Source organism: Macrotis lagotis, chromosome X (genome assembly GCF_037893015.1).
Source record: "Macrotis lagotis isolate mMagLag1 chromosome X, bilby.v1.9.chrom.fasta, whole genome shotgun sequence".
In the NCBI taxonomy this organism is placed as follows: Eukaryota; Metazoa; Chordata; class Mammalia; order Peramelemorphia; family Peramelidae; genus Macrotis; species Macrotis lagotis.
The window spans coordinates 25,677,557-25,690,933 of NC_133666.1; the positions used below are offsets into that span (position 1 = coordinate 25,677,557).

Sequence of the window (13,377 nt, forward strand, 5' to 3'; positions counted from 1 at the left end):
TTGATGAAAACTACTGTTACATGAAGTTGGAAAAATAAAGAAATAAATAGAAAAAAAGAAATAATGGGAAGCCACTGATAACTTTTGAGCACGGGAATAATTTGGTCAAACCTGTGCCTTTGGAAGATTATTTTGGCAGTTTAATGGAGGATCAATTGGAGAGGAGAGAAACCAGAAGCAGTGATCCTAATTAGGAGTCTGAGCAAGCATGTTGCCTGTGGGGGCCAAATGGGAGACATATAGTAATGGTAATAGTGTGGGAGACTTGGCAACTGAGAGGGAATGTGGGAGGAAAGAAGCGATGATGTCTCTGAGGTTATGAATCTTGGTAACTTTGAAACCACCCAGATCATGGTGTCCTCAGCAGAAGTTTGGAGGAGAATTTTCTGTGTTAAATATGTTGATGCAGCATTAGCCTAGTCCAGTCTAATAGCCCTCGGTAATGAGGGAATTGAAATTTAGGTGAGAGAATTGAGATAGATTTGGTAGTTTTCTGCTTGGAGATAATGAATCTCATGGGAGCTGCTGTGAATACCAAGATGTATAGCCAGAAAAGGGAACCCAGGATGGAGCTTTGAGGGACACATACACTTAGGGGGTAAGAGATGGATGATGAGTTAAGAGAGAAGATGAAAGACCAATAGGCACATAGCTAGGCAGATAATGTTATGGAAGTCAAAAGAGAGGAGAGTTTTTAGAATGAGAAGTCAGTTAGCAGTGTTAGAAATATAGTGATATCAGGGAAGAAGAAGACTGGGGAAGAAGCTATTAGATTTAGGGTTATGAAGTAGTTGTAACTTTGAGAGAGAGCTGCTTTGAGCAGTGGGGTCAGAAGCTAGATCTCAAAGGGTTGAGAATCAGACTTGGGAGCAAATAGTGGCAGGAAATACAAATAATTGTCTCTGAGTTTGGCAGTGCAAGGGAGAAGAGACACAGGATAATAGAGAAGACTCATATATGTTTGTGGCCAGTGGAAAACTGAGCTATAATTTTATCCATTGGAGAAATCTTCAGACAGATGAGATGAAATTCTCTGGGTTCCTGAGCAGCCTTTGGAAGGGGAATGGGAAGGGGAAGGGGAAGGATTTTTTAGGAACTTAGTCTAGAACAAAGGTTCTTAACCTTCTTTGTATCCATGAAACCCTTTGGGAATCTGCCTGGTTAAGCTCTTTTCAGAATGCATATGATAAAATACATAGAATTACAAAGGAGACAAGTCGGGATGGAATTTAAACAAGGTCATAGACTCCACAGTTCTTTGCCTGTGATCTTGTTCCCTGTACCTGGAATGCCCTCCTTTCTCACTTCTTCTGTTGACATTTTAGCTATCCCTGGCTAAAATGCTGCCTTCCCAAACAAGTCTTCTTTGGTTTTTCCCTCCCAACTGGCAGTGATTTCTCTAGCCTCTGATTTCATAGTGTTTTATATTCCAATTATGTAACTATTTTCAAATTTGTGTTATGTTTATTTGAATGCATGTCTTCTGCCCCCACTAGATTGTTAAGTTAATCTAGAGTGTGGACCATGTCTGTGTGTCCCCCAGCAATTGGCATAATACTGTTCATATGTACTTGATAATTGCATACTGAATCATATACCTAAGATCTAAAGAAAATCTGTGTGATGGCAGACAACTCATTTGTAAATGGTCACTCGTGTCTTTGCCTATTCTCTTGCAGAATTGCTCCTGCTTTACTAAGACAGGCATCCTATGGCACTATCAAGATTGGCATCTATCAAAGCTTGAAGCGTTTGTTTGTAGATCGTTTAGAAGGTCAGTGTGGGCGATTTTCTTGGGGGGGTATTATTTGAATGAGTTTTTAGAACCTCCCTGCCTTTCCTGAGAACTGATGTCAGGCTGCAGTATGGAAAATGATAGCTTACCTTGTGTGCTTGGCAGGGAAGCATTCTCTAGCTTGATTATCCCTGGGGAGCTGACTTCTGTACACTGTGGAGTCACCCTTCAGACTTGTCCCTTCTTTTTCTGGCCCTGCAATAGAATCCTCTTGCTCAGCAGATAAATAAGCTAATCTTCTCAGAGAGGTCCAGCAGCCCCGTTTGTTCTCTCTTCTGGTGTACAGTGTTTTCAGAAGATGATTTTGCTGTTTGGTTTTCAGAGTTCTCCATAACCTGACCCCCTTCAACCTTCCCAGTCTTCTTATACCTTCTTTGCACATATTCTGATCAGTGACATTGGCCTCCTCGCTGTTCCATGAACAAGACTCTCCATGTTTCAGCTCCAGATGTTATCTCTGGCTGGCTTCCAGAACTGGCATGTTTTCCCTCTTCCACTCCAACCACTGACCTCCCAGGCTTCCTTTAAGTCTTATCTGAAATCCAAACTTCTACAGGAAGCTACCTCCAGTCTCTCTTAATTCTACTGTTTTACCTTTCTTTATTATTATTCCTATTTAGGGCAGCTAGGTGATGCAGTGGATAGATCACTGGCCTTGGAGTCAGAAGGACAGGAGTTTGAATCCAACCTCTTATTAGCTGTGTGACCATGGACACATCCCTTAACCATGATTGCCTTGCATCCAGGGCCCTCTCTAGCTGTCCTGATTCATACCTGGCCACTGGACCCTGATGGTTCTAGAGGAGAACATGAGACTGGTGACTTAGTACTGTACCCCCCTCACTCAAATCCAATTCATGTGTTTGTTATGGCATCAATGAAAAAAAAAACATTTTGTCCTGTTTACCCTTGATATAGTTTGTTTGCCCATATTTGTTTGTTATTCCCCCCCTCCCCATTAGAATGTGAGTTTCCTGAGGATAGGGACTGTCTACTGCCTCTTTTTGTATTGCTTAACACAGTGCCAGGCAAATTGTTGGTGCTTAATAAATGTTTGTGGTTGATTGATTGATAGTTCCCCACCTCTGCAAAGAAGAAGAGGCATTTTCTAATTTCTTCCTTGGGACCAAGTTTAAGACTGAGACATCTAAGAATGTAAAGATTCTTGGACCTCAAATGACAACTTAAATCTCTGGATTTCTTTGGCAAAAGATCAGCAGTTCTACTTTAAGGCAGTCTCTGCTGGTTTTGTGGCTCTTCCTTTACCATCCCCACACTATATTCTGGGATTCTGGCATGAACTCATAGTAAGTGAACCCCCATCTTCTTTTTCTTTCCAGATGAAACCCTTTTGATTAATATGATCTGTGGGGTGGTGTCTGGAGTGATATCGTCCACTATAGCCAATCCCACTGATGTGCTGAAGGTAAGTATGTGGCAGGTCAGGCTGTGATTTTATGGTTGAATTGAGACTTGGTGAAAACCCAAGGTAGCTGGCCTGGTAGGGAAGGTAGAAGTTCCCCTTCAAGGCCTACAAGTCTGAGGAGCATCAGAGCTATTTAAAACTCAAATGAAGTGGCAGGGAAGGAGTGTTCAGGTTCATTAGAGAATGCAGTTTCATGGAGGATTAGGCTCCTCGATTGAGAACATCACACAGGGCTTCTTAGCCTCCTCTGGGTGTCCTGGCAGTCCTGGACTGCCAAAACGCAGTCTACAGATGGTCCCCTTCCTTCTCAGTCATGGTTTTTAGTTATCAAAGGAAAGTTAAAGATCAGGGAAAACAAAGGTGATATTATTTCCATCCAAGTTCACAAACTCCCTGGTATCTATCTGTGACCCCTAAGTTAACTCCTAATGTAAGGAAAAGAACCCTGGACTTAGAGTCAAGAGACATGAGATCTAATCTTGGTTTTGACCTTTACTGGCTATGTGATGTTGACTGTGTCCATTCTCTTTTCCTGAGCCTCAGCATCCTCATCTGTAAAATGGGGAAAAGAAATTGCACTCTCTCATAGGAGTGTTGGGAAAAAAAGCATTTAACATTCTTATAAAAAGGAGCAATTTTTGTTACTAACTTTTAAAGGGGATTTGCCATACCGCTAAGATTAAAAGGACTGGGAGTCACACAATACTAAAATGTTACAGCATAAAGGGATTTTAGTGTACAGAGGAGGAAACTGAGACCAAGAGAGATAGTGGCTCTTTGAACCACATTCATTTAGTAGCAGAGCTGAGATTTGAAGCCAGGGTCTTTTGATTCCAAGTACAGGGTTCTTTGGGCTAATATATGCTTTCATAATAGAGATTATCTAGTGAAATACTATTTATTGAAACATTGTGACATAGTAGGTAGAGAGCTGGTTTCACCTGGTTTACATCTCATCTCTGATACATTGGCTGTGTGACCCTAGATAAATCACTTTCCCTCCTCAGTGGCCCAGGAGTCTCTCAAAAACTAGAAATTACAGAGGAAATTTCCTCATGCTGGAGTTCTCCCACCATTGACATAATTATCTAGCCCCTTCCCTCACTCCTGAATTAATATTTAGATAGACTCCCTACAACTGATGGGAAATTGAAATAAATAACTGAATTTATGGGAAGGTAAAATGAAATTTCCTTCATGAAGCCTTTTCTGGCCCCTTTCCTGTTTCTCCCCACTCCCAATTTGAAAATGGTCTTTCTTCCTTTGTACTTTGTACAAATGTTAGATTTCCTTTCCACACTTAATATTTTCTTTGAGTTCCTGAGGTTCTCAGATCTGGGAGCATATGTTACGTTGTTTCTGAGCACCATCCTTGGGCCTGTCTACTGTTAGCGATCCAGGTTCACTCCCACTTTTTTGTTCTGTGAGCATCTCAGCCATAACTCCCAACATGGCTTCCATTGAAGAGAGCCACCTGGAGAACTGGAGGCTCTTCTGCAGCCCAGGGGGGGTCTAGAAACTCTTAAAAAATATCTGAATAACAATTTAAATATAATTGAATTCCTTTGTAAATCCTGTAGAATGTGTTTTATACATTAAAAACATTCTTCTGAGTAGGGGACCACAGGCTTCCTCTGAGGGCCAGTGGGATCCAGGACACAGTCCTCTAGGGCATCACTGGAGTACTTTGGTCCCTCTCTGTCACTTCATAAGCAACCTACCTCCTTTTGGGGATATAAATGTATTCATTTCCTCATTCATCTCTATCTCTGGGTCCCTCAGATAGTTTCTCTTTCAGTAATGGCAGAATTTTCTTATAAGGAATGTGAACCTTCCTCACCCTTTCCTCCTGCCTCTTAATGAAATCTGACATGTTTATTTCATCACAATGGTTGATGATTTTAATTCAAACCCTATTCTATTTTCTTAACCACAAAGTTCATTTTAAGTTCTCTCTGATCTGAGGAAGATATTGGCCTTTTCTTGTCTTAGATTCGAATGCAGGCTCAAGGAAGCTTATTCCAAGGGGGCATGATTGGCAGCTTCATCGATATATATCAACAAGAAGGCACAAGAGGCCTGTGGAGGGTGAGCACTGTTTTTCTGGGAATTTTTCTGTATGAATGGCAGTGGGAATTGGTTTTTTAGAAATAAATCCTACTGTTGCTAAGTAGTTATAATTTCTTAGGGGCAAGAAGTACTAAGCCCTTCACCTTTGTGGTATCAAAGTGTTTACGAAAGGGGAAAACTTTGGAGGTAGTCTTATGGTTAATATTTATTGGGAGCTTATTACATCTAGTTTCATTCATAGACTTAAAGAACTCTAGACCAAGAAAAGTTTGTAGAGACAGTCTAGTTTAACCTTCTTATTTGATAGAAGAGGAAACTAAGGTCCACAGAAAGGCCTAAGATTACATGGTAGGTCTCCTGACATGTGGTACAGTGGACTGCCTTTGTCATTTAATTAAACTAGTTCATGACTATGGATTTAGTTCCTTGATCACTCTTTTCCATGCTACTGAAAGTGATCTCTGGCCAAGAACTATGGAACCATTGTAAATAGAGACAAATGAGACTCATTTTCACAAGCTTCCTGTGTAGTGGGTGTATAGTCAGAGAAAGAGAAAATGGGAAAGTAGAAATAAAGTTTTGATTTTTTAAATATTTATTTATTTTCATATTACCACAATAATCTTGTTGAAAGTAAATGGCTCTGTCTGTGGGATGGGTTGCACTCTTTATTCTAAGTTCATCAGAAAGTTTACTTTAATTTTTTTCCCCCACAGTTGCTATTGTTAACTGTATTTCCCTCCATTCTATTCCTCCCCACTCCCATTTATTCTATTCTCTCTCTCCTTTCACCTCATCCCTCCTCAGAAGTGTATTGTATCTGACTCCCCTCTCCCAGATCTTCCTTCTCTTCTATCACCTATACCCCCTTCTCCTCCCCCATCCCCTTTCTTTCATCCTTTTCCTCTCCTTTTTCCTGTAGGGTAAGATAGATTTCTATACCTATTGAGTGTGTTTGTTATTTCCTCTCCATAAAGTTTTAAATAAAAATATGGGCTTGTCATTTGTCAAATGACAACCTATAGCCACCCAGAGCAGCAAAAGAAACTCTTCAGCCTAGTTTGTTAAAGCAAGGAACAGACAAAGAGCAGAGGGGTAGCAGGAGGCATGAGATTTGGAGGTGTTTAAGCCTTTCCTTTAACATTACTTGGGGCCCAGTGAGACTCTTGGCCCTGACTGGGAATGAATCTTCATTCCTGTGCAGAGAGCTGAGGCAGGGCCTGATTGCATGGATTCATTGCCCATCTGCCTTTGCTGCCTTTCCAGCATGCATCCTTCCTAACCATACTCTGCTTGGATTGAAGAGCCTTGGGATGAGCTTTCTTTTTCATTGGCTGGTCTCGCTGCATTTTTGTTTCATTTTGTTGTAGCAGTGAAATAAGAATTCTGATCTCCTAGACCTTAAGCCCTCATCTCTGGCTTTTCAGGCCGGGATATTTTGGCCATTCTCGACTCCCTGCCCCATCCTAGTAGCTGCGCTTTTCCCCTGAGTTCACTGACACTTATGTTTGGCAGGGTGTGGTCCCAACCGCTCAGCGTGCTGCCATCGTTGTGGGAGTGGAGCTGCCGGTCTATGATATTACCAAAAAGCACTTAATATTGTCAGGGCTGCTGGGAGACACAATCTTTACCCACTTTGTGTAAGTATGCCATGTGGCGCCCACTTGCTTCTGAGGCCTCCTTCACTATAGCCCTGCCATGAAATTGGTCACTGGCACTGGTGGCCAACTTTGCGGAAGACCTCTGGCTCTCGCATTATTTCCCGAACCCCAGGCCTTTTGAGAAATGTTCCCCTCAGGGGTTCCAGAGACCATGGGCAGCACCCCATACTGCAGGGAGCCAACTACCTAGAGGCTTGACAGCTTTTTGCTCAGTCTTCTAGGAAAGCTGCACATCTGGAATCTGCTTTGGCCTAACATTCATTTAAAAACTTTGCTCAGCAGAAGTCAGGAAAAAGCTGAAATCCAAAAAACCCATGGATTGGAACCCCAGTTCCTAGATGATCACTGGGGAGTTTTTCCTTCTCTCTTGGATTTTCTTGCTTATTCCTGTAGTCAGTCTGATAGTCTGCTGTCCAAGTGTATTGTGCTTATGAAGCTATGGTTTGAAAGGCGTTGGTAACTAATGGATGGTGTGATGCTTCCTGCTTAGGTAGCTTATCTCAGCTTTTAGCCTGCCTTCCCAAGCAGCAGGCTCATCTGTGTTAATAACTTGCAAGCTGGTTAGAGGCTTCTGCTTCCTTAGCTAGGTACTTCTCAAAGGGTTGACCTTTTTAGAAGTGGGAAGCCATGGGGTAGGGTTGGGCTTAGTGAACTCTCCTCTAAACAGTTGCTGTCTTCAGTTCTAGCTTTTCCTGTGGCTTGGCTGGAGCTCTTGCTTCTAACCCAGTTGATGTGGTGAGAACCCGCATGATGAACCAGCGGGCTATTGTGGGCAACATGGAACTGTACAAGGGCACTTTGGATGGCCTGCTGAAGGTATGGAGAATTCAGAAGGAACGAGATCTTTTGAATGCCATTTGAAAAGCTGACTTCAGGGCACCTTATTTAACTTGCTGAAATATTGCTTCCCAGCCTTATAGTTTTGCCAGGGGTAGGGTGGGGTGGGACCGGGTTGGGTTGGGTTGGGTTGTCTTATCTTCAGGTTCACTTGTTCTTGTAGAAATCTTTGCTCATATATGTCTATTAATACAAATCAGACTTGAAAGTAGCTACAATTGTTAGCATGCTTCATGAGAACAGAGTAAGCTTGAAAGATATGATTGTTTCTCTGTTGATAATGATGAAGATGAATCTGACTCTGTTTCAAGAAGGGTCTACCTCCCTTAACTGTTAGATGGTTGGAGCTCTAGAGACTGATTTGGGTTTTTTTAACTTTGAAAAATCTTGTTTTTGACAAGTTTATTTGGTGAAGGTAAGAGGGAGGGAGAGAGGGAGGAGAGGGAAGGAGGGAGAGGGAGGGGGAGGGAGGGAGGGAATGAGAGAGAGAGAGAGAGAGAATATTCTCTGAAATTTGGTACTTTTTTCTTACATCATATTACTCTCTTCTCTCCATCTTCAATTTTTGTTAACTTTGTTTTCTCTCTCGTTTTATCTTAGTAAGTCTAAAACTACACAGGAACACCAAAGTCAACTCTGTAACAAGTTCTTAGGCATAAATGTCTTTAAATAGCAATCTCCCCCAAATATATTAAAAATAAAATGATCTGATATGCCAAAATGTTATTATATACTTTTCAGAAACACATATAAAGAATAAATGCAGGGATATTTTTATATATACAAAGTTGCAAATTGTTTTCCTAACTCATTGCCCATGGGGTATGGGCAGCAGTCTCATTTTTTAAACTCCAAATTACTTGCCCTTCCACCAGTATGTACTGCCAGCCTAGGCAATAGTTGCCAACCAGCGAAGAAATATTGATCAAATGAAATTATCTATTAGCATTTAATAACTGTCACATCACACTGCTCAAGATCTTGGCACTGCCTCCTCTGCTCCTTTGACCCTGGCTCCTAGATGTCCAGACCTGCCATTGCAGTGTTCTATCCTGATCCAACCTTATATCCCTTGCTAGAAGGGAACACTACAGGTTTATTCGCCCAGCTGCCCTCTCTTCCCTTCCAGATGTTCATTAGGCTCTCACAATCACTACTCTAGGTGCTGGGAGAGACACACTATATCATTTCTAAGGACCTGATAAAAAGCATGTGCTGTTTCTAAAAAGTCATTATTTTCTCTTCCCCCATAATAAAAAAAACCAAAGCAAATGTACAGAGTAAGTCTGCTTTGAATATTGAAGTTCCCCCTAACTTGTTCTGTCTTCAGTAAAATCACTTTTCAGTTACCAGTATATTTTTGATATCATAACGGCTTTAAAATGTGGTGGTTTTTTTGGCTGTACCTCCAGACTTTGTGTTCAGCAGATAAGAAGTTTAAACTTACCCAGCAATCTCTATGAATTTGATGAGTAGAGAGGCCAGAGCCTACTCCTTTTTAGTCTTCATTACCTGTTAAGTACTGCAGACTGATTTGTAGAGTTCAGAGAAATAAAGAAAGCTTCCTTGCCCTGTGCCATGGATATTCTTGCCTTTATTCTGTTTCAGACAAGGGCATCAAGCTTATTTTGGGGATGATGGTGGTAAGTGGGCCTCCCAAAAGTTGCCTATTGGCCAACAAGGTAACCTCTCCCATCGTTCTCTGTGCCTCTGTGTGCTTCTGACTGCTTAAACTTTTTCTGGCACCTTTTCTGGCACCGAGACTCAAAAGATGAACAAGTTCTCAAGATCTTGAGGGAAGGAGGGAGTGCACATAGAGCATTCATATCTCTCTTCTCTAGGCAACTCTCTTTTTTTAGGGTTTTGCAAGGCAAATGGGGTTAAGTGGCTTGCCCAAGGCCACACAGTTAGGTAATTAGTAAGTGTCTGAGACTGGATTTGAACCCAGGTAGTCCTGACTCTAGGGCCGGTGCTTTATCCACTATACCACCTAGCCGCCCTCTAGGCAACTCTTGAAGAGCCATTAGGTGGAGTTCATTTCAACTGCATTCCCTGAAATAGAACCACTTCCTGAGTCAAGTTTCATCTGCATGGGCTCAGAGAATTGGTCAGGAAGGGTCATTTTCTCCAGAGCTTCAAATGTCATTGCAGAATAGAGTGGAGCATATTTAATACACAGATGAACATGCAGGGCCCAATCTAAAAAATAATCAAACTATTAAAAAGTTTTAGGAAAAAGGTCAGGAGTGATCATTATTCAGGAAAGGCTATTTGGAGAGGCTGTTTAGAAACCAGCTCATTCTAGCAATGCTAAGTACTTCTACTGCTTTGGAAAGGTTTGCCATAATCCCTGTGGAGAAGAAGGTGGGTTTGTCTGAAATGAAGAGTAAGGCAAAAGAAATAAACTCTGCTTTTTCTTTTCTGTCCTCCCAGACTTGGAAGAGTGAGGGCTTCTTTGCCCTGTATAAGGGATTTTGGCCAAACTGGCTCCGTCTCGGCCCCTGGAACATTATTGTATCCTTTGAAACTTGAGAAGGGAAGCAGGTGCTATAAACTATGAGGTAATTCTAGATAGAGGACAAAAATTCGTGATTGTTGGGACATTTGAATGGTAAGAAACTCAAGAGTGCCAATGGTGGCAGAAAACAAAACTCTCTGTCCTGAGTGGGACAGGGTCAGATACTGAAGCAGCTTGTTAGGTGAGGCTGGGCTGGGGAGCTGCAGACCTTTCTCTCTGGAAGCTGATACAAGCCAAGGGATTTCAAATAGATGGGCAAAAGGTGGTTGGTTTGAGTTTGTTTCTATTTTCAAAACTATTGGTGATTTGTACATGGCAGTGATCTGACTCCTTAGCTACAGGGTTTCCAAAAAGCATTTGGGGTGGTTTTGCTCTTACCCTTTTCCCAAATCCAAAGTAGGACCAAAATGGCCAGGGATGAAGGTGACATCAGGAAGATGTCCAATGGAGTAGGTATCCAGAGCAGAGTAGCATTCAGCATAGAGGAGTCTCTATGATAACATTTATTGAGCATTGCTGTGTTCATTGGAAGGTTAACAGAAAGCACATTCCCTACTTGTTTGGACCCCAGCTTTAATTGGAGCAATGGTGGTGAGAAATTGGGGGTGGAGGTGGGGAGGGGGAGGCCACACATATGCATGTGTGTTTGCATACACACATACACATGCATACACACACACATATTTTGTTATGACACAGCAGGCATTTCCTAACTGGTATTTCCTGCTCCCTGCTCCATGTACATTTCCAGGTCAGCCAAATCTATAAGAATGGGATTGCAACTGATAATACAAATAAGTTATCCTAGTATTTCTGTCTTATACATGCCATTCATTGCATGTAGCTAAATAATATTTTTCCAAGCAAAATTTTCAACTCACTAAAGGCAAGGGCTATGACTTAGATATATAGTACCCATAGCTTTTGAACCAAGAACCAGGACACTGGTCCATCAGTGAATATTCCTTTTATGGAGACTTGTTATATTTGCTTGCCTTTAAATTAAAAAAACTAGCCTATATAATCACCATGCCTGTTCTCCCTTTGTGTCTAGCATAGGAATGGATACAGACTTGGGTAAGGGGTAGATTTTCAAGACTTTTTTTTGAATGAGTGCAGCTTAGAGTAATGGTCACTTAGTACATGAGGACTTAGGGGGTCTTTTTTGACTGTGATTGAGTGACCAAATCTCGTGTCTCTTCCATGACTCGGTCTTCAGTTTTTTATTACCTATGAGCAGCTTAAGAGGCTTTCCTTCTAAAGGCAAGTGATGCTGTTCACAATAGCTCAGATGTGTGTGAGCCTAGTGCTGCCAACCCCACTACCATTTTCTTCTGCTCCCTGTGTGCACTTTTGACCAGAACCTCTGTATCTGCTGAGCACGTGGTTCCCGAGGGCATCCTGGATGAAGAGGACCTGGATGACACAAAAGATTTGGAATTGTGTTATGTGTTTGTGTTTTCATGTGGTTGGCTTTTCCATGAAGTGAAGTGTCAAAAGTGAGACTCTCTGGCCCCGGACTGGTATCTTCTGTGAAGATGGATGCTAACAGGGGATTTCAAAATTGACCTTCCTCCTAAGTTGGGTCCAAATGTAGTTAGGTAACCCCTGCCTTGGGGTACAGCAGAAAGCAGAGGCCAGGGCAGTTCCTACTGTTGTAATCTTGCAGACCTTGTTTCTCATTAAAGTATTTATTGACAGGATTGCTTTGGTCTTGTCATTTTTTTTTCCTCTTTGCTCCTTGAATAGCAAGGAAGGAGGGTGGTAACGGTGTGGGAGGGCAGGAGAAGGATACTTCCTAATTCTCTTAAAGCAGTCATTTTTAGTTTAGAACATGGATATTGTGCTTCCTAGATGCCTTTCATTGATGGCAAAATACTCAGTTTGTATGGAAGTTGTAGTATTTCCTGTTATTAAGTGGAAGGATTTGTATGCAGGGACCATACCATGTGATCAATTAGCAGCCCACAAGTCACTTGACCTCCATTTGCTTTGGTTTCCTTCTCTGGAAAATGGGTTTAATCCCTGCTCTGTCCCCTGATCTGTCCAAGGGGATCCCGAAGCTCCCATGAGAGTGTAGATGGGAACATGTTTTCAGAACTGTAAAGGGCCTTAATGTCATGGTTGTTCTTGTAGCTCTCCTTTCACATCCTGGCTCCTTTCCTACCTTAATGGAGATGCAGGGAGCTGAGGGGGTGGGGGAAAGGAAAAAGATTGGAGTTAGAGTCAGAAGATCTGACTTTCTACTTTGGGGCCTTATTTACAGACTGTACCATCATGGTACACAGCTCTTCCACTAATGTAGAAAACCATCAGTATTAGCTAGCTTTCCAGACATTGGGGTCTTTCTATAGCTTTTCTTCCTCCAAATTTTACAACCCATACTTTTCTTTCTTCCTTTTTATTAAGTAGATCATCACTGTAATAGATCATTTTTTGGTGACTTGGATTTTGGCCAACAGAATCCTCATTGCCAATCTTGATTTTGCTCCTGAAATCTAACTCAAGCTATCTGTCCTTTTGATTTATGATCCCCAAAATGGTATCTTCTGAGTTGACCCATGGGAATTCTGGCTCTGCTGTTGGCTACTCACTATCACTTTTTTTTACTCACTATCACCTTTGCCCCTCTTGGAGCCTCATTTTTTTGGATATGGTGTTATCTAAGGCCCTTTCCAGCCTTAAGTCCTCTGATCCTATTTTCCTCATTTCCCCAGGTGATTTAGTAGAAGTGCCCTTTCTCTTCCAACTCCTTAGTGACAAATGCAGAAGGCTTTGTAAGTTAAAGCACATTGGAAACTGCCATATGAAGACAGTAGTCATACTTTATTTTTATACCTCTGCCATACATGCAAGGTATAAGGTTCACTCCCACATGTATACACCTTGCATGCTTTATAATTAGAAAATACTTTCCCTTGTGCTATTTCATTTGATGCTCACAACAGCCTACAAGGGAGCCATTATTTATGTCTCATTTGCCGATGAGAGGTGAAGTGATTTGTCTAGAGATCCACAGATAGTGAGATGTCAGAGCTTTGACTCAAATTGAAGTCTGGTGGATCCTTTC

General features: G+C 41.8%; 1 protein-coding gene across 3 annotated transcripts in view; it reads left to right on the top strand.

The window, feature by feature from the left end:
- The window catches only part of SLC25A14 (solute carrier family 25 member 14), a 30,125-nt gene extending 18,122 nt beyond the window's left edge, over positions 1–12,003 (top strand). For all 3 annotated transcript variants that reach the window (XM_074200662.1, XM_074200664.1, XM_074200665.1), the window contains 7 exons: positions 1,680–1,774; positions 3,136–3,221; positions 5,214–5,309; positions 6,807–6,931; positions 7,633–7,768; positions 10,223–10,303; positions 11,527–12,003. In XM_074200662.1, the coding sequence (XP_074056763.1) occupies positions 1,680–1,774; positions 3,136–3,221; positions 5,214–5,309; positions 6,807–6,931; positions 7,633–7,768; positions 10,223–10,303; positions 11,527–11,568 (661 nt within the window). In that variant the 3' untranslated portion in view covers positions 11,569–12,003. The remainder of the gene's footprint in view (positions 1–1,679; positions 1,775–3,135; positions 3,222–5,213; positions 5,310–6,806; positions 6,932–7,632; positions 7,769–10,222; positions 10,304–11,526) is intronic.
- Positions 12,004–13,377: the final 1,374 nt, after the last annotated feature.